Source organism: Pistacia vera, unplaced genomic scaffold (genome assembly GCF_008641045.1).
Source record: "Pistacia vera cultivar Batoury unplaced genomic scaffold, PisVer_v2 Contig826, whole genome shotgun sequence".
Lineage (NCBI taxonomy): Eukaryota > Viridiplantae > Streptophyta > Magnoliopsida > Sapindales > Anacardiaceae > Pistacia > Pistacia vera.
The window spans coordinates 220,685-245,097 of NW_022196697.1; the positions used below are offsets into that span (position 1 = coordinate 220,685).

The 24,413-nt window shown below is 35.4% G+C and overlaps 3 protein-coding genes across 3 annotated transcripts; 2 read left to right on the plus strand and 1 right to left on the minus strand.

Moving 5' to 3' along the window:
• Window positions 1–7,044: 7,044 nt before the first annotated feature.
• LOC116117938 (casein kinase 1-like protein HD16) lies at window positions 7,045–14,777 on the plus strand. The gene is made up of 16 exons (XM_031403925.1): window positions 7,045–7,751; window positions 8,554–8,682; window positions 8,790–8,863; window positions 8,980–9,049; window positions 9,129–9,184; window positions 10,157–10,228; window positions 10,326–10,420; window positions 10,509–10,575; window positions 10,902–11,031; window positions 11,172–11,390; window positions 11,611–11,753; window positions 12,383–12,557; window positions 12,672–12,762; window positions 13,569–13,726; window positions 13,809–13,997; window positions 14,527–14,777. The coding sequence occupies exons 1-16, from the start codon at window positions 7,332–7,334 to the stop codon at window positions 14,584–14,586; spliced, it is 2,148 nt and encodes a 715-aa protein (XP_031259785.1). The 5' UTR covers window positions 7,045–7,331; the 3' UTR covers window positions 14,587–14,777.
• A 1,200-nt stretch (window positions 14,778–15,977) lies between these two features.
• On the plus strand, window positions 15,978–18,250 carry LOC116117942 (protein PHOTOSYSTEM I ASSEMBLY 2, chloroplastic-like). The gene is made up of 6 exons (XM_031403929.1): window positions 15,978–16,079; window positions 16,494–16,594; window positions 16,697–16,862; window positions 17,285–17,377; window positions 17,718–17,848; window positions 17,929–18,250. The coding sequence occupies exons 1-5, from the start codon at window positions 16,007–16,009 to the stop codon at window positions 17,846–17,848; spliced, it is 564 nt and encodes a 187-aa protein (XP_031259789.1). The 5' UTR covers window positions 15,978–16,006; the 3' UTR covers window positions 17,929–18,250.
• Window positions 18,251–18,425: 175 nt separating this feature from the next.
• On the minus strand, window positions 18,426–22,643 carry LOC116117941 (metal tolerance protein 4-like). The gene is made up of 7 exons (XM_031403928.1): window positions 22,265–22,643; window positions 21,296–21,462; window positions 20,666–20,864; window positions 20,405–20,583; window positions 20,159–20,309; window positions 19,045–19,175; window positions 18,426–18,919 (listed from the first exon to the last, which is right to left on the minus strand). Exons 1-7 carry the CDS (start codon window positions 22,476–22,478, stop codon window positions 18,743–18,745), a joined length of 1,218 nt encoding a protein of 405 aa, XP_031259788.1. The 5' UTR covers window positions 22,479–22,643; the 3' UTR covers window positions 18,426–18,742.
• Window positions 22,644–24,413: the final 1,770 nt, after the last annotated feature.

A 24,413-nucleotide genomic window follows, 5' to 3' on the forward strand; every position in this document is an offset into this window, starting at 1 on the left:
GTTGTGAACCCTAGCAAGAGATATTTCTATAAGATGAGATGAGTTCTTTTTTACTTTTATGTGGGAGGCGAAAGTCTCATGCATGGTTTTGAGGAAATAAGTGAATAATCCTTTTTTTTAACAATCTTTCTATAAATCGTGCGAGATGAAATTCTGATGCATGGTCTTTCTTCAAATCATGCGAGATGAAAGTCTCGAACATAGTTTTGAAGAAAGAAACGAGAACTTGGGCTTCAACCAAACCCTAGCAAAAGATAGACATATTTCAAAGTTAGCCCATTGTGAAAACTTGGGCTTAATCCAAACCCTGTCAAGACATAGAGATATTTTGAAGTGAGCCTAGTCAAACTTAGTAAAGACATAATTAGAAATGGGCTTTATCAGCCCAAGTTTGCTTTTGGGTTTTATGCAAATGTCGTCTACCCACAATAAATCTAAACTTTCAAGATACAAAAACTATAAACTGACACAAGTTCTCATATTCTAGTGATCTGGGATGTCATAAACTCCCACCTTATGGCCTCACATCCTCGTAAGGTTATCACACCACACCATCGAGTCACAAGCTTAATTCGATACAAACTATAACAACCCGAACCAAATCAATCAGGATTTTGAGCTTCATATAAGCGTCATTCACCTAAAACATGTCTATTTAGCTAATACAACCCAATTCTTATAAAATCAATATCACGTAATCAACACAAAAAATTTAGAAGAAAAACATGAAGAAAATGAAAATGGGCCATGGAGTCAATATAAGGGGCTGGGCTACAGGTGATAGAATGAGTGGAGGCAAGCTGTATGCGATACGGTGAACTGGGGCTTGAGGGGTGGTGGTGGAGGTGTGGTGTGTGCCAATAAGGTGGGAATGAGGGGCAACATTGGGTGGGTGAGGGCAAGAGGAAGGGGGTGGTGGTGGTGGTGGTTTGGGATTCGAGACAACAATTGTTAAAAGAGAAAGTAAACAAAAAACGGAATTACCCCTTTAAAGTATGAGCAAATTCCTAAAGGAGAAAATTCCATTGGTAGCTATTGATGGATTTCAGATAGTTTAGGTGTAGTTTGATTAAAGTTGTAATACTAACAAAGGGAGTGACAATTTCTAAAACATCAAGGGGATAAGTGATTTTCTTACTATCCTTATCAATTAACCATGTTTGAAAGATCTTTTATTTTATTTACCTCTTTCCTTATGATCGAATGACAAACCCTTTAGTCACTGTGGTTAGTCATACTCATGGGGTCTTGTATTCGAGTCGCAGGAGAGATACCTACTATATTTGTATAATTACATTGGTTCATTGGACTTGTGGGGTATTCCGTGGTCCTGAGGATTGACGAGGCTCCAATATAGGCCTAGATACCTCAATTACGTAAAAAAACAAAAACAAATCTTTTATTTGAACTAAGAAAAGTATATAATACACTTAATTCAATTATACTAAAACAATAATTTTTTTTTTTCCGTTCAATTAGATTATGATCACATGGATAGATAACTTGAATTGTTTAAAGGTATTAGAGTACCTTCAACCTTTCCGAGAATCGATTCTTTCATTGTATAATCCAACTCAACAAAAAATTATGGTAAAAGATGCATCATTTACGTTGATCTAAATGATCATTAACAACATAAACACATATTACATTTAAATATCATAAAACAAACATCGATTTAATATAATTTCCATACGAAAAAAACTTAAATATTAGTTTTTCTAGTATCGAAGTTGAAAATCTCCTTTATAATTGATGTTAGAATAATGGTTAAAGACATAGACCCGCGGGGTATGATGTAACAACAAAAATCGCGGCGTATGATGTAACAACAAAAATCTCTTTGAGATTTATTAGATAACAAAAATTCTACTATCTTTAATTAAATATTAGTGAGCCGTTAAAATTTATTATGTTATGAGTTAGTAAAGATTAACAAATAGCCTCATACCGTTTATTTTAACATCTACAATGTAACGACAAGAGAATTTTTGTTATTTCTAAAATCTCCTTTAACCTTAAATGTCAATAATTGATGGAAAATTATGATGGATGATGAAGTTGATAGGTTTAAGCTTAGGTGTCTAGGCTAGCTTATGCGTACCTTAATCAATTCACATGACCTTAAAGTTAATGATAGGGTAATCCTCCAATTACCATCCAACCAAGGAAAATCGAACTTAGGGCCTTTCGGCCTAGGAGTCCCTATTCGATCACTTGGCCACCCAAGGGTTGATTGAGTATTGAATATTTGAGGTGAAGGAAGGGTGAGAAAGGTAAAAAAAGAGAATGGAAGGGTGAAAAAGGTCTCTGAGCCTGTTTGGGTAAACTTATGAAAATTAGCTTATAAACAATTAGTGTTTATAAGATAATTTGAGCTTATAAACATTTAAAATTTAAGTATTACATGTTTGGTTAAAGTATTTAAAAATGAATGATAAGTTGTTTACAACGTTTGATAAAATGTGGCTTATAAGTACATTTATTATTAAAATGACTAAAAATGATACTATATTATTTTGTTAAATACTAAATTATATTAACTTAATTTTTTATTATAATATTATCAAAATATATTTCGATCATATTACAATATAATATAATTTTATAATTAATTAAACAAATACTTTTTAGACAAATATTTTATTAAAAGTTTATGCAATGAATAGTGATAGAAGCGTGAGTTGTTTGAAATATAAAAATAAAGTTATATGATGAAATTTTAAAATTAATTAGGAGTAATATAACAATATACTTGGTCAAAGTAGTTTATAAGTTGAGTGTTTATAAGCAAAAAAAAAAAAAAAAAGGGTAGGTTCCTCCGAACTTTTTTTTTTGGCTTTTTTTTTTTGGCTTATAAGCTCAAAAAAGTTGTAAACAAACAGATTAACTTGATTTTAGAGTTTATAAGCTGATTTGAATAACTTATAAGGTTAGACAAACACCCTCATAGTCATTTAGATAATTTTTTTTATATTTATTTGTGAAGTGATACTATATCGATCCAAGATTTATCTCACAATCTTATGGCAATTTATTATAACCATTATAAAGAATATAACCTTAACTAATACTATGTTGATAAAAAATATATCTTATGATCTTATGGCAATTATTATAACCATTATGAAGAATACAACCTATTTATATAATAATAAAGATGAACCTATAATTCAATTTTACAAATTTTTTCTTACAACTTCAACATGACAATTTGTAATTAGTTAGCTTATAATTGGGTATATGAGACCCATTATGAACTGATTGATTACAAGCTGTCATGTCTGGATTGTGAGAAAAAATTTGTGAGATTTGATTATAAATGCAGTATTACTCTTTACATAAATATTCCAATATTCACACCTTAAAATTATGTTATGATCTCATTACTAAGAGTACAACCATATAATGACGAATTTTGGATACATATTTTATACAATAATGCTATGCTTACTCACGAGTTTACTAACTGCCTTACTACCTTTGTTAAAATTACATATGGTACCCGTACTATACGTATAGTACCCGTAGTATGCGTTATATTTACAAAGGATAATAAGATGGTTATTATATTTACAAAGGATAATAAGATGGTTAGTAAGATCGTGAGTAAGCATAGAGCTGGGCATTTGGGATAGAGCCCAAAAGCCCAGCATCAAAATCCGGTCCTAGGAGGCCTGGTCCCAAAACGAGACCAAGCTTAAGGAGGAGGGCCCGGGCCTGGGCCCAAATTTTTTTTTGTATTTTCTCCTTTTAGTCCCCTGTAAAATTACATTAAACCCCATATTAATTTTAAATAAGTACAAATTATAAGGGCTAAAATGAAATTTTATAAAATTTATTTAAAAAAAAAAGTATTTTAACTTTTTATAACCGTTGGCTGTCAACGGTCACAGTAGAGTAGCCAACGGTTATAATTATATTATTAATTAAAATTTTTTTTTCATTCCCCCCCCCCCCCCCCCCCAACTACACTATAATAACCCTAAAATCTTTCATTTTTTTCACACCAATCAATCTCTCATTCTTTCATTCTCTCAATCTCTTAATCTCTCTACTATAAATCTCCAATCAATTTCTCATTCAATTTATATTTATAATTTATTCATATTATTTATTTATATTATTCAATTTTTTTTTCTATTTTTCAATATCATCATTCATCATAATTTCATATTATTATTTAATTTCTTTTCATTTTAATTATTTATTATTTTATAATAAATTTATAATGTCTTTCCCAAATGAGTTTTACGTTCCATCCATCGAAGAAATTGAAGGCTTCAATCCATTTTCACCATTTCCTCCAGAGGAAGCAGCTACAATTCCATAACCATATTCGGTCGGGACGAGGTGTAGCCAAACACATGCGAGCTGCGAGTCAACAGGCACGGACATAGCCCAACCCCCCCGACTATCAAAGAGGGTCATGTCCGATGTCTGGTGATACTTCACCAAATCAAAACAGCCAAAGACAAATGGAGAGGGGGAAGAATTGTGTGGGATATGTAATTTATGTGGAACCATTATTGGAGCTGAGAAGGGGACTTCGACGATGCGACGACACGTAGAGAAGAAGCATCCCCAAATAAATGCATCTTCAAGCGGATCAGGTAGACAAATTCAAACTCAACTTAATTTTAATCCACAATCCTCAACTCTCTCAACATGGCAATACAATACACATGTTGCACGAGAGGAAATAGCAAGATATATAGTTGCTACGGACTCTCCCATTTGTTATCTGAAAATCCTTGTTTTATTAATATGGTTAAAACTGCATTTTGTCCAGCATATACCCCTGTTAGTAGAAGTACAAGTAGAAGAGATATACTAAAACTTTATAACAAAATAAATAATAAACTTAAAAACGAATTTCAAAATTTTAGGAATATATCTATTGCACTTACATCAGACATATGGGCTTGTAGATCAAAAACCGATTTTTTAACTGTCACAGTACATTTCTTAGATCATAATTGAGGTTTACAACAAAAATTGATAGGTTTTAAACCATTATATGAAAAACATAGTGCTGAAACTATTTATTTTACAATTCTTAAAGTTTTGCAAGAATATTTATTAACTGATAGAGTTGTAGCACTAACGCTTGATAATGCAGCTGCTAACACCGCGACAATATCTTAATTTGAAAAGAAATTGGATCCGTTTGGTGAAGGCAAATTTTATCACCAGAGATGTGCTTGTCACATCATGAATTTGATAATTAAAGCAGGTTTAGATGCTATACATTCAAAGATGGAGAGGGTGCGTAGAGCTATCGGATTTATCGTCGGCGGTAGCAATAAAAGATGGCAGGAGTATGTCAAATATTGTAAGTAAGAGGAGCCACCGGTTTGACCTTTGAAGTTATGTACGGACATGCCTATCCGTTGGAACTCTACCTACTTGATGTTGGAAAAAGCTTTGCCAACCGCGAAACAAATTACAGATTTCGTCAACCGGAAGAACTATCCAGAGGAAGTTGTCAACTATGATGATTGGGCGGTTTGTGAACTTTTTTATTCATTTCTTAAATTTTTTTATGATGCTACTAATACATTAAGTGGTATTTATTATCCAACTATTAATTTAGTGTTAGATATTTTAGTTCAAATTGCTAAAACTTTTGCTCAATATAGATATGATAATATTTTAAGTGAAATTGTTTTAAGTATGGAAGAAAAATATAAGAGATATTGGTTAGATATTCCATTCTTATATGGATTAGGCCTTTTTCTAGATCCTAGGTTTAAATTATCCGTAGTTAATGGTGTAATTACTGAGTTAGGCCATCATTTAGGATATGATTATACGTCTTATTTGACTAACTTTAAACACAAATTAGATAGACTTTTTTCTTTATATGATAACAGGAACAATGGAAGTGGAAGTGAAACGTCTAGGAGAGGCGATCAGGACCTTGATGCAACCCCCCCTCAAGGATCGAGCAAGTGGGCGTATGTGGAACGTGGCGGAAGCTCCAGCTTGTACATACATAAACCAAATGAGATGACTCGCTACCTACAGATGGACCTGACCTTTATGACGATGAACGAGAAACTTGACATGAATATTCTTCAATGGTGGAACCAACATGAAAGTCGATTTCCCATTATATCCTAAATGGCACGTGACATTTTATCTGTGCCGGTTTCTACAATTGCATCCGAGTCAACATTTTCAACGAGTGGTTGGATTGTTGAAGACAGAAGATGTTCTTTAACCGATGAGATGATTGAAGTGATAACGTGTTTACGGGATTGGACTTATGTAGAAAGAAGACTACAATAACACCCCGAAGATCCCGAACTACTCAAACTCTTTAGGAATACAGATTTGAAGAACGTAACTAGTGTTGACGATGAAATTGAAGATGAATAATTTAATAAAAAAATGATGTAATTGTTTATTTGTGAAGCTTGAATGTATGAAATGTGAATATTACATTTATGTTAAAAATTAAAATTAACTATTAATTTATTATTTTTTAAAATTAATTAAATTTTTAGAAACTTACTAATCAACTCCTAAAAAATACTAAAAATCCCCTATAAAACTTCATTTCGCCTCTAAAATATAAAAAAATATCAAGGGAAAAAAATTATCCAAACCCATAGGACCAGTCCCAACCAGGCCTAGGGCTTGGTCTGAGTCCTGATTTTTCTCATAGGCCTGTGACCGGTCCCAGGCCCATGAATGACTGATCCTATTTGGGACCAATCCCAAACGGGCTCAAACTTAGGCCCGCAAGGGACCGGTCCCTGCCTAGCTCTAAGTAAGTATATCATTACTCTATTTTATATAGTTCAATCTTACATTTCATGTTATTAACATAATATTCCTGTTTCCAAAATTAAATTCAGGAATAATTCTAAAAAATCCATAATGAAATGATTGACTTGGACTTAGTAGGCCCCACAATATGGTGACATGGCATAACATTCACGTTGACATTTGACCATTCCTCACAAGCAGGGTCCCACACGTTCCCACAACACAAAATATCAATCTCCCCCAATCCTCAACAAACCCAAAAATAAAAAGGCACCAACAATTCTCAAATCTCTCTCTCTCTCTCTATAAAACTTTCTCTCTCTTCGATTATCGAAACCCAAACCATCGAAACCCTAACCCTAGTCCCCAAATCTCACACAATATTCACTCGGAAAACGCCGATTCAGCTGCCGTTTCGCTTGACGATCGGAGAGGAAGTCATCCGAGCGAGTTGTGTTCGTTTGAAGCCATGAACAAGGTTTTGATAGAGCTTATATTATGATGATAAGACGTCTAGGGTTCTGTTTTAATTGCATGGGGATTGACTTTGAGCAATGCCTGAGCTTCGTAAAGGGGTACGCCAAGGCCGAGCTGGTACTTTAGCTGCTGCTCCTGCTGCTGCTGCCGGTACTGCGACCAACCCTATCGTCAGGCGGAACCGCGTGAAGTCACGTGCTGCGGTCGCGAGGGAGGCGGCGGCGGCTCAGAGGGAGAGGCCGAGGACGAGATTAGCTGCGAAGAGATTGAAGCAGCAGGAACATCATCAAGAAGAGAAGGAGAACCAGCAACAACTGGTGATTGTGATATCGGAGAAGGATAATAGTGAATTGGAGAGAAAGGAAGAAAAAGGCAAAAAAGGAATCAATAATAATAATAACAACAACAAAAAGATGGGTGATGATAGTGGTGGGTTGAGCGCTAATAAGGCTGTTGGCCAGGAAGAGGAGGGCAGTACGGCGCCGTTTCCTGAGAGGGTATGCTTCTTGTTCGGTTTTGTAATTGGTTGTTTTCGTGATTTTGTGAATTAGGTTGGTGTTATTGCGGTTGTTTACTTATTGATTTTTTAAGGGAAAAATTTCATCTTCCGTTTGTTGGGTGTTGAAAACTGAAAAATTTTGGATATGAAGTTGGTTAATGTGTGTAGATGGTGTTTGATTTTGGTATATTATGGCTCGCATTTTCCCTTTTGGGGTGTTGTTTGGGTGTTTTATTAGCAGGGTTTGGTGTTACAAATTCCAATTAGTGGTATCTGCGTTCTTGTTGGTGTTTCATCCGAAATTTGGTTGTATTGTGTTTTAGTTTGAAGTATTTATTTTAATTTCTTTTGTGGCATTTCATTCCTAATAAGTTTTTGAGGTTTGTTTTGGTTGGTGTTTTGTTGTTTGAAGGTTTCCTTTCGTTTTGATGCGATTCTGATAGTTTTCTCTGGTGAAATGTGCTTCTTTTTCATTTTAAGTTTTCATGAAATGGTGTTTTTGTTTGTATTTTATCCATTATCAAGTATAGATTTGTTTTGGAACTATTATTGTGTTTCAGTGTCCTCTTGTGGTTTGCACTTAAAATAGTTATGCTGTGTTCGTTTTACGGATGAGTAATTGTTGTTTGTTGTGGATCAGTGTCAGAATTAGATGATATTTGGTAGGTTTTGGTTCTGTCATGTCACCATTTGTTAGATTGGACTATATTGATTATGTTCTATCTTCTGGCTATCCCTTATTATGCAATGATGTTAATGGTACAAGTTTTGTTAATTTTTTATTTATTCCCTTTTTCAAGGTTCAAGTAGGAGGGTCACCTGTATATAAGATCGAGCGGAAGTTAGGTAAAGGTGGATTTGGTCAGGTCTTTGTTGGTCGTCGTGTTCATGGTGGAACTGATCGCACGTCAGGTCCTGGGGCCATGGAGGTAAAATTAATTTTAAGTACTTTTTTGATGAGAAGTTCATGATATCAGATTTTTTATGTGTTGTATATGATTAATCTTGTCTTCCTCCATTCTACTTGTGTTCTTAGGTAGCTCTGAAATTTGAGCACAGAAACAGCAAAGGCTGTAACTATGGCCCACCATATGAATGGCAAGTTTACAAGTAGGTGCCCTTTTTCCCCTTGATCTTTTATGGGCTTTTCAATTTCAAGTTTTTTCTAACTTATGAATTGAGTTTACTTTCATTTCATTCTTATATTGGAAATTTTTTATGAACAGCACTCTTGGAGGTAGTCATGGAGTGCCAAGAGTACACTACAAAGGAAGGCAAGGAGACTATTATGTAATGGTATGAAACAACCCCATATCCTTTTATTCTGCATGATAACTTACTGCCATTTGTTTGACTTTTGTCCACAAATTTGCAGGTTATGGACATGTTAGGGCCTAGCTTATGGGATGTGTGGAATAATTCAGGGCAGGCGTGAGTATCCATGCTTTATGTTTAAGTCATTGTCCCTTTTCTTACATGGATTTTGTGTGATCTGCTGATGTTTGGTAATGATCTTGAAAGTTCATTTTTGAGTCTCATGAATCGCTAAGTTGGCATGGTAGTTGTGGGATTTTGATAGGCTTATACTCCAAGGCTTTTCTTGCAAAGCCTGTGGAAGGTATTCAGGGCTCAACTTTGAGCCTTGCTATAAGCAAGGCATTCGCCACAAAATTCAGTGCTGTAATGAATATAAGCCATCATGTAGTTGAAGCTTATAGTTCGATATTTATGGCAGTCATGAAAGCAGGTGCCTTGATGTGTTTATAAGAATATGAGATGATTTAATCTAGGATTACAATATCCTTCGACAACTAAATCCCTTTTTGGTAATATACTAGAGAAAGTTCTTTTAATTTACACAACTAAACAATCAATAGAATTTTCTTGAAAGTTCTATATCTATAAAATCTACTTTAATAAACCTCCTTTAATAAGCTCTAGTTGAAGATGTTGTACCAAATGGACCTCAAGTGTATTTTTGACCTTGTTGGTTCTTCTTGTTTGTTTACAGAAACCAATTTGAATGGCTATTTTGTTCTTATAGTTTTCAAGTGCAAAGGATTATATACTTGATTATATTCTGAATGCAACTAATAGAATTTAAGCAAAAAAAAAAAAAAAAAAAATTTTTTTTTTGGGGTACTAGTATGATATTCTTTTGTTGGACAGGATACTTTATTTAGTCAGAATTATAGTAAGGGCAGCTGTGCTCGTATTCTAGTCTTTTCTGTTGGCCATTTAGGAGTTTTATGTCTACCTAGCGTCAGTTTCTTCTCCATTTTCCTATAACACCTTTTATTAATTACAAAGTAGATGTTTTAGACATCTTGCTTTTTATTAACTGACCTAATGCATAGACTCCTTGTACTCATAAATTTTGTTTCTTATTGATTTTGTATGTAGTATGAGCTCTGAAATGGTAGCTTGTATTGCGGTTGAAGCTTTGTCAATCCTGGAAAAGATGCACTCCCGAGGGTATGTGATTTTAGATCATAGTTATCTAGGAAAATAGGAATTTGGTTAAAATTTTATCTGCTAGTTGTCATTCTGTATTGACTCTGTTTGATATCAGTTACGTGCATGGAGATGTAAAGCCAGAGAACTTTTTACTTGGTCAGCCTGCTACAGCACAAGAGAAAAAGTTATTTCTTGTTGACCTTGGATTAGGTGAGTGAAATTTGTTTTATACTCACGTTTACTCTTTATTTTGTCTTCTAAGCTCCTTTCTTACCGCTACCAATGCATAATATTGCAGCAACAAAATGGAGAGACAGTGGTAGTGGGCATCACGTTGAATATGATCAGCGTCCTGATATGTTTAGGTGAGTTAGTTCTTGTTTAGTTGGGTTATACTATTTGGCCCTTCCCTATAACCTTTTGATGCTTTTGGGATATATACAGAGAGGTCATGTGTTATATCTTTAAAAGCCACATCCTAATAATCAAATCATATCAGAGCAAAATGGGTCTGCACTAGGATCTACTTGAGAAGTTTGTTCATTAAATCCAGCCTTGCACATAATGAGCTAGAACTTCAGTACTGTTGTTAGACTATTACCTATTAGCTTCATTTTTTAAGATTAATGAGCTTCAGTAGAGTTTATTCTTTATGATTGTTTCTGATTCTTTTGCTGTTTAATTTTTCCAGAGGAACTGTTCGATATGCCAGTGTTCATGCCCACTTGGGAAGAACTGCCAGTAGAAGAGATGATCTTGAATCTCTTGCATATACTCTCATCTTCTTACACCGAGGCAGATTACCCTGGCAAGGCTATCAGGTACTAGTTATACAATACACTGCTGATTGAAAAAAGAAAAGAAAAGAAATGTATATCTTGTTGAATGCTGTATCTACTTTGATGTTCTTTATTATAAATCACAGCTATACATTTATATTTCTTTTTTTCTAATCTGTTAGGGTGATAATAAATCCTTCCTAGTTTGCAAAAAGAAGATGGCAACCTCCCCAGAAATGCTCTGCTGCTTCTGCCCCCCACCTCTTAAGCAATTTCTTGAGATCGTGGTAAATATGAAATTTGATGAGGAGCCCAACTATTCCAAGCTAATATCATTATTTGAGGGTTTGCTCGGACCAAATCCAGCTGGAAGGCCCATAAATACTGAGGGTGCTCAAAAGGTAATCTTCTTTATATATATATATATATATATATACACAACCAGAACTCAAGTATGTGTGTGCGTGTGCGTGTGCGTGTCTATATATATATATATAGAGAGAGAGAGAGAGACACACACACATACACACACACACACACGCGCGCGCGCGCACGCACACACATACTTGAGTTCTGGTTGCTTATTGCGGGTTATAACTGGAACTCCTTTGCTGTTGCTAGATTATCTATCAAGTTGGCCAAAAACGGGGCAGATTGAATGTTGAGGAAGAAGACGATGGGCAACCCAGGAAGAAGGTTCGTTTAGGAGTTCCTGCTACGCAGTGGATTTCTGTTTACAATGCTAGGCTACCAATGAAGCAGAGGTAGAGCTCATACTATATTTTTCCATGTTAATTGGTTTGTTTATTTTTCTATTTCATGCTCTGAATCACAGTGAGTTACCTCAGATCAAAGTATGTGTGGAATAGGATATGGTCAATTTTCAACCCAGTTTGTCATCTCTTAATTTTATTAGTGATAGAACTAACAAGAAATAAAAGTTCAGGAGAGAAATAAAAAGATAATTTTATGTTAGAAGTTGTAACTGCTTTATTAATTTGTCCTGTGCAATGAATTGCTTCCAGATAATGTTATATCTTGATTCTTGCTCCATCTTGTGAACAAAATGAACCCTAGTTTGATTACATACATTTTAATTAGGTATGTGAACTATAGTCAAAAGTTCAATTTCCTAGCAAGCAAAGATCTGAAAACTGATGGATATTGTAGTAAACCTGTCATGTGAAGGCCGGATTCTGGTGTGCATCATCATCTTGGTGTCTCACTGTTTGGGCTATATGGTTTGCAGGGTGCTTTCTGGATTGGTAATTTGGCTAAAGGGTGAATAACCATATAGACCATAATTGGCAATTTAATTTGAAGACTTTGCTATTGAATATAATTTATGTACCATGCTGTTGCCTGATTACCTGTTCATTTGTCTTGTAATTAGGTACCATTATAATGTTGCTGATGCAAGGTTGGCACAACATATCGAGAGAGGAATGGCTGATGGCCTGCTTATTAGTTGTGTGTCATCTTGTTCTAATCTTTGGGCGTTAATTATGGATGCTGGAACTGGTTTTACTAGCCAAGTTTATGAGCTATCACCTTTCTTCTTACACAAGGTGAATTACTTTATTGCATAATTTGTTTCTTATAATTGTTTTTTCCTCATATAACAATTAAATATCCAATGATACATACAAAACAATTAAAAATTTGCTGTGCACAATTTGCAGGAATGGATCATGGAACAGTGGGAGAAGAACTTCTATATTAGCTCTATTGCTGGTGCTAACAACGGAGGCTCTCTTGTAGTGATGTCCAAAGGTGTGTTTGCATTGTTTGGGTAGTTTATTATATCCGTGGATAAACTTTGTTGCATGGAGAAAATGTGCCTATATATTCCACTGATGTATGTATATCTTTTTTTTTATTTAATGTAGTTTAGTAGTTTCTTTTTGGAAAAAAAAATTGTTGCTTGGAAAAATATGAATTATTTTTATTGTCTTAGGGATTGAATTTGTTCACGCTAATTTTTGCATCATCAGATTGGACATATTTAATAGGAGATTGTTCCTTCCAGATTGGCAATGATTTTCTGGATGAATTTAGTGCTTTTCTGGGTAACACGATATCTTACATGTTTTGCTTGATCTGCTTGACTCTCGACTTCAGAATTATAAATTTTGTAGCCTTGAATTCTTGTGCACACTCTTGAAACACTTCTCAATTTGAGAGAGAGAGAAGAAAGGGGGGGAGTTAGTGTGGGTTTGAGTTCTAACATTACTTATAGGGATGTAAAAAACCTGAGAATACATCACATTAGTTCAGCTGTCTTGTCGAAAATCTCAGATGCTCACAGGTGATGACTTGTTCCTAGGGTCTATTCCCCTCTTTCAGGGCATCATCCGGAACATGTGTGCTTGGTATTTGCTGGTTATTTTTGAAATAGGAAGGGTTGGACACATTTTAACGAAAAAATCTGTCTCTTGATGCATCTTTAAGTTTGATTTATTTTTCTGTCATTCAGTAGTCAAACATGTCAATTTTAATAAAAGTTTATTTTGGTGGCATGGTTACTTAGTATTCTATTTCAGCCTATTTCTTACATAGTTGTGACCTAATTTGTGCAGGCACCCAGTATACTCAACAGTCTTACAAAGTGAGTGACTCCTTTCCCTTCAAGTGGATAAATAAGAAGTGGCGAGAAGGGTTTCATGTAACCTCAATGGCAACTGCTGGAAGCCGATGGGGTGTTGTTATGTCTCGCAATGCTGGCTTCAGTGAACAGGTTGAATATCAGTTGTCTTGTTCTCATTTTTGACTCTGGAATAGCTCTATATAGCTCTCTAATTTGTGCTGGGTTTCCTTAGGTTGTGGAACTGGATTTTCTCTATCCAAGTGAGGGTATCCACAGACGATGGGATAGTGGTTATCGAATTACGTCAACAGCTGCAACTTGTGATCAAGCGGCTCTTATCTTGAGTGTTCCCAGGCGCAAACCTGGTGATGAAACTCAGGAAACTTTACGTACTTCTCAATTCCCAAGTACACATGTTAAGGTAAACAATACTTCACAATATGCCATGTTGATACTTAATGGTCTGTTCTTCAAATCACTCTTAATGGTGTTAAATTTTTTACTTACAATAGAAAGAATCAGGGTCCATATCAGCTGCAGAATGAGGAATTCTCGTTTTATGGCATCTCACAATTGCTGTACCTGAAAATTTATTAGTGTAACTGTTTATGTGATTGGTTGGAGCTTGTTTAATTATTCTCTCATGCGAACGTCCTGATATTTTGAAAGTCCGGATCCTGATGTGAGGAATCCACTAACAGTTATAACTTTTGAGTTTTCTGATGCGAGAAATATGGTTTAAATTAGTGGGATTCTTCACCCCAAGAATCATAGTTTGGATTTTCTTTAAAAAAAATTAGAATTGGTCTTCTGAAATTTGGATTGGTTTTTATTGTATCTGTGACAGTTTTTCGCCGATTAATTTGTTGAACGGCATTATAATTCTTGGATATTTTCATAATTTTGGATTCACAGTTTGTTTACGCATTGTGTTGTGTTTTGATGTGCAGGAAAAATGGGCGAAAAATCTGTATCTTGCCTGTCTATGCTATGGGCGAACGGTATCTTGAAATCACCTATTTGAAGGAGCATGGAGGGGATTTTGATGCTTATATAAAAAAAGAAAAAGTGGTAGATCTTGTTGATCCCATATTCTCCTCTAATTTTGCTGAAGATGTAAAAAATGGTAGTAGGTGATTTAGTTGAGAATTTTTATTCACATGTAATGTTATTATATATTATATATATTTTTATTCAACAAGCATTGCTTTTTGCTCCTTTTCCTTTATCTTGAAGCTTTCACATTCTGGTTTCTCTTCCCTTAATCTTGACTCTTGAGTTGCCTCAGATAATAGATTTCTTGTATTTTAGATCAGTGTTTTAAAACCCGGCCTGGTTGGTTGAACCGGTTCAATTGGGACTAGAGGCCTTCATCGGGTTGGGTTACCAATTTTATTATTCATTGAAAACCATATAAATTAGGATGATGATTAACAAATAATTGAAGGTTGGGATGCAGGGGTTTTGAAGAAGGGTTGATGAGTGAAAAGGTGGTGATGGAGGTGATTTCCGATAGGTGAAACAATCGAAAATCGCAAAATTAAATCGGCGATAACAACAGGTTGTTGGTGATTGGTGAGGCAAACAAGGGTGGGGTGAAATGGTTTCTGTAAAGAGTCTTTGAGTGAAGAGTTTTTGTGAATTTTTATAAGTTTTTGTTGGATTTCAAACTTTTTTGCCTATTGAGTATTTACATATCAGTTTAATCGTTAAACTGATTGAATCGGTCAACTTGAAATTCGGTCATTTTGTCAGGTTTTACTTTTACCTTGGGTTATAACTTTTAATAGCTTGTTTTAGATAATGTCCAAAATGAGAATAAAATTTTGTTGAAGACATCATAATTATTATCAATTTTCGCATCGAAAATTCTTTTCATCCAAATAATAATATGATATACCTATTATCTTAAAATGGGTGTATATATTTTCTGCTTGACATTGAAGGATAATATTATTTATTTCTAGAATTATAGGGTTTAAAAGTAAAAAAATAAAATAAAAAATTACATGAACATGATTGACTGCTAAAGCCAATTAAACTCTATTACTGTAATTAAATATTTGATTGGTTGGTAAAACTGAAAATATAATTCAATTTTTATTTTCAAGCTAAAGCCAATAAAACTGAATAACTCAATATAATTTTAATGATGGAAGTTGGATTAATTTTTATAAAATAATTTGTCAAACAAGCTGAAACAATTATTTTAAACCCATAAATACAATCTAATTTTAATTTGATGCAAAATTGAAAAAATTTCTAAATAAAATAACCATATATTTAATTATTTATTTGTTTATTTATTTAAAGTACCGTGAAAATGATGACGTGTCAATCTTAGACCCATGTAATAAATAAGATTAGATTCTTCCTGTTATAATATATCGTTTCTGAGAAATAAACCAAAAGCTCAAGAGAGAAGAAGATATGGCTTCTTCTTCTCATCTCTTAACTCTCCCACAACGCTTCTCTTTTACCTCTAAAATCCCTTCACATCCCTGTAAGTTCCCCCTTTTCAGCTTCTTCCCAACTTCTGTAACAATATAACTCATAACATGAACTGGGTTTACTTCGGTTCTCATTTTAATTCATTTTATTACTTGGATGGACTCTCAACTTTAAACTTTTAAGAAAAGGGTCTGTGTTGTTTGCTCTGAAAATGGTTTCTTTTTCCTCGTTTCCATTTCATTTCGGTCTCTTATCTCTTGAAGTTTGTGGAAACTATATGTATATGTAAGAAGTTTGGAAATGATTGTAGGAGAGTGACACCGAAAGAGTTCAGTGGTTCATTTTTATATTTAATTTCAAGTGTAAGAAAGAAAATGTAGTGCACTTTGAAGATATAAATAGGTTTTCTTTTTTTTTTTTTTTTTCCTTACCATGCCATGATGTTCATTTTTGTAATAAATGGCAGCTAAGTCCAAGTCAGTTGGGGTTCATGTGAAGTGCAGCTTTCAAAATGAGAGTTGTAATCCAGAAATTTCTGGCAGCTTGGAGAAGAAGACTAATTCTAAGGTTTAATTTTATTCATTCTGGCTATTTTGTTATTTGTTCTGATGTTCTAAGGCATATATACATTTGATTTGATCATTAACGGTTGCATTTGTGTCACTATAGGAAGCTCAAACATCAACATCTCGTCGTCTGTGTCTCGCGTGTTTATGTTCAAGTATAGCTTTGATTAATGTCGCTGGCACATCAGTTTCTGCATTGAAGGCAGTTGCATCGGATGGAAAAGAAAGACCTGTATGCAGAAATTGTGGGGGTAGTGGAGCTGTTCTTTGTGAGTGTTCCTTTCATCTTCCTTTTGTATCTCCCTTTGTGATTTAGGTATTGTCAATGTAGAAATTTCAGAAAAAAAAATTCCCCTGTTTGTCTTGGAAAGGTGTTCACTCTTACTTTTGAAGTTGCCAGCCTGATGCAGTTCTTGTTTAGAAATTGAGACTGTGGAAACCTAAGCATAAATTTCGTATTGGTTAACTCTCGTTATCTTTGAGTTGATTAAGTGGAACTTAGTTGTCTGTAATCCTCATTGGTATAGGACTGATTATAGGTTCATTAATCTGTTCTAATTCTATGGTCTTTTGGTTGTTGAGGAAGTGAGGTATGAAACTCTTCTAGGAAATAGCAGCTATTGAACGGATATTTATCGCTTCTGATTTTGCTATCTGGTCTTTATAAGATTTTAATTTGCTCTTTGTTTAGGTGATATGTGTGGTGGTACCGGAAAATGGAAAGCTCTCAACAGAAAACGCGCAAAAGATGTTTATGAGTTTACAGAATGTCCAAATTGCTATGGTATGCACTTCTCCACAAGTAGTCTCACCTATCAGCTATATTAGTCACTAAAATTCAAATATTGAAGTTTGAAGGGCATATTATTAAGTGGGGACTGGGGACTGCAGAAATCACCCTGGTCACAGCCTTGAATTTGCGCTATCAAAGCTTGAAGAAATTTTTCGTATTAGAAAAAATCATGATGCCATATGATTCCCAAATGTTTTTACATTATTGACATTAGTCTTGAGTCTATTTCTTGTTTTAGTTATTGGCTCTGCGAGTTTTCCCGTATTTCCTTTTCCAAATATACAGACATTTATGTTCTTTGACCCCTCATTGGTATCTTTTTTGTGGGCAGGTCGTGGGAAACTTGTTTGTCCGGTTTGTTTAGGAACAGGTTTACCAAATAACAAAGGTCTTCTTAGGAGGCCTGACGCGCGGAAATTACTCGACAAGATGTATAATGGTCGATTACTGCCAAATTCTTAAGTATGTCCTTTCATCTTTCATGAATTTAGGCTGTGCAATGTGTTATGAGTTAATGTTATTTGACAATATGACTTCTGCAGGTACTGGATTTTCGACTGATTATGCTTCCAGAAGATGAATGAACCCAGGAATTGTAGATAATGTCATTGTCTCCCCCAGTACAATGCATACATGAGGCTTTTTTGGTCTGTATAATAGCCCCGAAAGTGGCCTAAGTTTTAAATCTTTACAGGCTTCTTTTTCTTTTTGTCATTTTTTTATTTCTTTCGAGCAAATATGGTTCCAACTTGCTAATGCAAAAATGTAGTATGCTATATTACTCCTCATAACAGCAGTCATTTTTGGATCTAAACTCGTTTTCTCTCTGAATGGTATTTGTTCTTGATGCCGATTTACGATATTTTTATGGAGCCCAAGTTTGAGCAAAGTAAAATGCAATGAGATGTCAAGTTTCAACTTTGAGAAAACAGTATGCAATAAACTTTTTGCATTCTGAAGTTCTCTTGTCAAAAATGTAACATGTTGAATCATTCATCATGCAAACCATCTCTTTATCCAGAATTTTTAGGATCTCAAGTACTAAAAGAGAACCTTCAACAAGCAAGAAAACTTTCCATCTCACTTCCTTCAGAAGTAAGGAATGAAGGTTCCCAATCCCTGTAACATTACATATATGCCAAAAACCTCGATGTACAACTATTTGCCTCCGCTCATCGTGTACTCTCGGTAAACCTTTTTCATCCACCAGGAATATAAGTGCTATAACAGTATTGCTATCTCATCCTCCCGACGACAAAAATTTGATTCATTTTACTACGAAAACAATATGATTGACAGAAAAGAAAAGCTTGTAGAAGTCAACTGATGGCATGAGTGAGATACTAAAAATCAAGGCTAAGTGTTGTTGGGAAGCCTGTTTTGAACGGTGTGTTCTGGCTTGTGTTCACATTCATAGTCAAGATGAACAAATGCTCTTTCAACTTCAGGGAGTTTCTCAATCTTGTTCTGCAAGGTCTCTCCGATAGTGTGTGCTTCTTTTAAAGGTAATTCTTCAGGGAGCTCAATGTCAACCTTTTGCAAGAGAATGGAGAAGAACAGAGATTCATTAAACACTTGCACATAACATAATCAATAAAACTGAAAGAACACGAGATATGAACAACTATTAACCAGAAACCAGATATAATATTACCAACCTCAACAAAATAAAGTACGCCAAAAGTGTAAGCACGAACTGTGTCGATACGCTTGACTTTAGGGTGCCTTATGACTAGATAAGTCAATTTCTGCAAGATTTCAGGAGAGGCTGATTCTCCCACAAGTGAAACTGCATCCATATGATTCATTTAGAATGGTTGTAGATAATACAATTACAAACAAGGAAGCATACTTTAAATGTAACAACAGAAAGCTAAGCAATTTCTTGAAGTACGTAGGAGAGCTCATGAGCTCATTATACTTCAGAAAACAATAAAAAACACTACTAGTCAGTGGTAGAACGTGGAAGACTCTTAAATGGATGCTTGGAAAATGAATCAGAAGAAACTGAAAAACTCAACTCAACATAATAAAGCCTCAATCGGCATCAGCTGCATAAATCCTTTCCCCCAACATTCATAATCCAGGCCATACTTTCATGCTTTGACAAGTCGGTAGTTTTTCGATATTTTATCGACACAATCTTTCATTTTCCGGTTTTATCTTCCGAGTGTTTTGAAACACTATTTTGTACCATAGCACCCATGACCAAACCATCTCAATTGACCTTCCCTTAACTCCCCTGCATCCACTTTAACACTCTAATTTCTGGCACATGCATTGAATGGGATATCATTATATTTTTCTTCTGCTCAACACCAGTTTTCCAAAGCATTGTTGAAGTTACACCCGTTCCCTTCTACATGAACATGATACTCCAACCTTCATTCATTTCATACACTCTTAAATCTAACTTTATGATTAACACTCTTTCCAATCCAACAGTTTTATGCAGAATTTTACATTAAAAATTAAAACGGGCACTTTTTGATCATCAATTCTCTGACTTATTCCTACTCAATCTATGCTTCTTTGACTCTAGATATCCTTTAACAGATACGCAATCAATCTATGCAGTAATTAGTTATACATAACAGTGAGCAAGGGATTTAATAGAAATTATAAGAGGCAAGGCTTTTTGTTAGTTTTATAGTAGGTACTATAAGGTGTATAGATCTTTTGAAATCAGTACATTCTTTTTATCTCCTTTTCAAGTTACATGGATTGACAATTTACTAGATCAAAGAGAAGGAAGATGATTGAAGAAGGTACCTGCATTTTCCATGACAGTTTCGGACCAATTTGAGATTGTGTAAACAGCAAGGAGAATGGCACCAACAGGGTCAATCCACCAGTAGAATCTATCACCAAGAACAGCTGCAACCAATCCTACTACATTTGTTATCACATCAAAATAGTGATCCTGGCCATAAAATAAAAGAAGTTAAAACTATTGATAAAAAGAGAAGGAAGATTCCAAAATGCTACTAATTATTGAAAAGGTAGAGCCAAAAAAACCTTTGCATAGGCGCGGACAATCTTGTTTCCTGAGCTTTTGCAGTACAGCCACAGGGCTAGTTTAACCAGAGTAGCACCAATCATAATTGAGTACAACCATTCCAATTGCACCGTGCTCATCTTTTTAGATGCTTTGTCTTTAATGAGCTTTTCTACAGCCTCTACCAAAATCTGGAAACCTGCAATTTCATTTTCATTTAAGGAAATTTAAGCCAGAGTCTTTAAGAAGTTCATGATTTTGCTCAAGATAAGTTGACATACCAAGTGTAGCCATTATGGCAGCAAAGATGATTATGCCCACCGGCTGCATCCTCAATTTTCCAATAGGGTACTTGTAAATATTTGTGTTTTTCATTGCCACATGAGTGAACCAAAGTATGCCACCAGCCATGAGATCAAGCAAAGAATCTAGCGTTGATGCAGCAATGGCAATGGATCCACTCTTTATTGTAGCATAGATCTGCATTTCATGCATATTGTTATTTCAACACATCAAATCTGTACACTGAACTATACAAACAACATAACATTAAAATTTAACATTTAGGGGTTTTAACATTTCCTGTCCTTTCCTTTTCTTCTTGAATATTATTTCTTTGACAACAACCATTAAGGAGAAAGGACACTTAAAATTTCATGTACCTTAAAAAATTATCAGAAAAGAAGGTTTCATTCAACAGTTGGAAAATCGGAGTCTCTTCCTCCAAAATGTAACTGGCAGAAATATCTTCTATATAATTTCCCATAACTACTTTTCTATTTCTATTTCCAGAGCAATAAAAATCTAACCAAAGAGGAACAAGTTATGATTCAACATAATAAATATCTATTTAACATGTCTCCAGAAGAGTGATTGCTGAAATTTCATTGAAAGTGGTAGAGATTAGTTACCTTACATGCCAGCAGAACAACATTTGCGTAATTAGAGATCTTCATTGCTCTTTCATGTTGGCGTTCCTCATTGTTTTCCTCGATTAAGAAATCGGAATCCACTAAAGAATCGACTTCCTCGAAGGATTTCAAGGTCTCAAATTGTCTTTCATAGTATTCCTTTTCTCCTGTTAAGAACACACTTGTTAGTTGCAAGAAATAGTATTCAGAAATCTCTAAACACCACCCACTTCACAAATATTCATGAAGATTGTTTCCCAATACGAATTCTAACAATTTTAGCATTATAGTTTAGCTCCCGTTATGTTACTGATTCGATAATATTATTAAACTGTTTCTAACTATTGGATTGGAAGCAAAAAAGCACGGTATACTATTCAAGATTCAAATCCACATAACGACATTCAACCTTTTTTCTTTTCATATATGAAACGTTGAAAAGGAAAAGAAAATTAGTTCAATTTTTCCCATTTATCTTTTAAGCTTAAAGAAGAAGAAGAAAAAGAACCCATATCCATTGAAGAAGTTGGCTTGTTTTAGATATATTTAAAAGAATAATCCAATCTACAGTTACTAATCAAATCAAACAATTAAAGGACTTTCAAACCAAGCACAGAATTAGAGATTTTTCAAAGATTCCATCTAATGAAGTCACCATTTATCCAAATCAAGATATCAAAAATTGAATGTTACTGAGACTAAATAAATCTAATATAAGCCAAGAATTTTCATTGCTTAGCTATATATAAACACACACGACTGACATCATAAAAACATCTACATATATTCATACATACATACATTAACATACATGCGTACATAATGTATACATGCATGTATAATTACTTTCTAAAATAACAAACTAAACCGACATCACCAACCAAAAAAAAAAAGGAAAAAAAAAAAAATATGTTACCACCATTATCTTTCTCTTTTCCTTCATTATCTTATCAACCAAACACAACCCACCTCCACTTAAGCCTTTGGTTTTGGACATGTCGATGTCAAAAGGAGCCTCCGCATCAACTCCAGACAGCACCTTCGCCGGTAACCTCGAAACGAACTCGTTTCTCAGCGTGCTGACCGAGTTTCGTGGACTCAGTAACTCGCTCCGCTTTCTCTCCCCAATCTGCTGCTTCTTCAGCAATGGCGTCTTTGCGTCCGAATTCCCTTGGCTCTCCATTCTTCCTTCACGATCCGGATCCCGAGTCTATATCTGAATCTCCTCTCTCTTTGTAGTTTGAGCCTTGAGATTCTGAAAAATTGAAGAATTTGTTTTTCTTTTTAATGTTTTTTAAAAAACAAAAATGATTATGAAATGATTACATCAGAGCTTGAAAGTTTCTGTTTGTGGGCGTTTCTTGGAGATAGAGCATGCTGGTGCCTGGTGTAGCAAATATCTCAGTTTTATTTTATTTATTTATTGAGTTAATAACATTTTCCCCGCTCAGGTATGATTGAATAACACAATTCCCCTACAATTTCTGAAATAATAAGGGTTGTTTTTGTGTTTTAACAATATTGAAAAAAATGAAAAATAAAAACCCATTTGGTATATATTGTGTGTGGTTTTTCCGCCAAGCTCGGGCTAATGCGAGGATATAGCTCGACCCAGAATAATCTCGGCAACTATAATTGATCGATCCAGCATAAACTCATTGAGCTGTAGCTCGATCCAGCACAAGCTAGTCGTGGACAATTTGAGGAATTAATCAGTCAACCCCCATATTACTTCAGATCTCGAATATCGCAGGAACGATTGGATCAACAGTTGTCGTTGTGCGATCATAGCGCCCAATCGCAAGGATATTGGAATTATGATTCAAATCATTTGTAATCCCCTTAATTTCGCTATTTCCTTGGTGTAAATCTTGTATATAAACCCATTAAAATGATGAGGAGGGGGATACGAATTCTGGATTAAAATTACATTGTAAGCTCTGACGACATATAAAAAAAAAAAAACACAGTGGACGTAGGTTGCTAACTTCGCCGAACCACTTTAAAAGTTCTTTTTGTCATTTACTTTCTGGCGTTATCATTCACTCATCGCTGATTACCCATAATCACGCACATATCAGTTCTGATCCTGACAAGGTCGATCGAATCTCGCTGGTTGGTACAGATTTCTGTATCAATATTTTGGCGCTAGAAGGAGGGCCTTTGCCACTATTTCAAAGATCCTAACAAACGTTCACTGTGATTTACCTGTCCTAGGACCAAAATGGTGTTCACTAGATCAAGAACTACCACCGAAAATCACGAGAATGTGGAAACCGCCCACCAGGAGGTGCAACAGGAGAATGTTGGACGCCGACCACCTGTGCCGCCAGCTCAGCATGCCACAAACAATCAAGGGGCAGGGACATCAAATCTCGAGAATAGCTAGTTGATGGAGATGATCAGAACAATGGTTGCATATGCGATGCAATAGAACGTGGCTGAGCTGAGGAACCAACAACCAGTCGCCCAGAACCCTGACCAGCCGTGCTTCATCAACGTTACCACAACAAGTATGAATTCTACAGTCCGTTTCATCTCTGCCAGGGGGTGATCAACACCTCCAACATCGCAGGCAGCTCCTCACACACGAGTGAGAGTCCCGTGGGCAAACAAACCCCAGGAGGCGGCCGGGGAAGAAGCCGTTGAGGGAAAGCGAAGACAATGGAGACCACCGAGAAGCTCGGTGGTATCCCCAATGTCAGTGTGCCGATTTTAACCCACGCCCAAGATAAGATCGGTTTTTGCAGGCTCGCGAAGCGAGCCATGTGCGTCAATCTGCCAATGACCGATGTTGCGAGCAACGCACTAACAAGCATGATAACAATTACCAACCCAACCCATCATGACTCGACCTCGCGTATCAACGAGCGCATCGGAGGAGCTTCGCAAGCGACAGACTTGCGAACCCACTTGCTTGAGGTACAACTTAATATAGCTAACCAGGGGAACCAAAATGAAGACTTGGATCGCATGCAAAGGATGCTCGATGATCTAAAAGCTCGCCAGAACAACCTAGCGGAAGAAGTAGTAAGTTCCCCTTTTACAAAGGAAGTTTGCCAGACCCCGCTCCCACAAGGATTCAGGGCACCAAAAAGCAAGTTTGACGGGAGGGGGG

Bases quoted from the DNA above. Each gene is read 5' to 3' on its own strand.
- LOC116117942 (XM_031403929.1), top strand. From the start codon at position 16,007: ATGGCTTCTTCTTCTCATCTCTTAACTCTCCCACAACGCTTCTCTTTT. The intron at 16,080-16,493 runs GTAAGTTCCCCC...AATAAATGGCAG, and splicing joins TAAAATCCCTTCACATCCCT to CTAAGTCCAAGTCAGTTGGG. The intron at 16,595-16,696 runs GTTTAATTTTAT...GTGTCACTATAG, and splicing joins AGAAGAAGACTAATTCTAAG to GAAGCTCAAACATCAACATC.
- LOC116117941 (XM_031403928.1), bottom strand. From the start codon at position 22,478: ATGGAGAGCCAAGGGAATTCGGACGCAAAGACGCCATTGCTGAAGAAG. The intron at 20,865-21,295 runs GTAACTAATCTC...CATGAAATGCAG, and splicing joins TTGTTCTGCTGGCATGTAAG to ATCTATGCTACAATAAAGAG. The intron at 19,176-20,158 runs GTACCTTCTTCA...ATATGGATGCAG, and splicing joins AACTGTCATGGAAAATGCAG to TTTCACTTGTGGGAGAATCA.
- LOC116117938 (XM_031403925.1), top strand. From the start codon at position 7,332: ATGCCTGAGCTTCGTAAAGGGGTACGCCAAGGCCGAGCTGGTACTTTA. The intron at 10,229-10,325 runs GTATGTGATTTT...GTTTGATATCAG, and splicing joins GAAAAGATGCACTCCCGAGG to TTACGTGCATGGAGATGTAA. The intron at 12,763-13,568 runs GTGTGTTTGCAT...TAATTTGTGCAG, and splicing joins TCTTGTAGTGATGTCCAAAG to GCACCCAGTATACTCAACAG.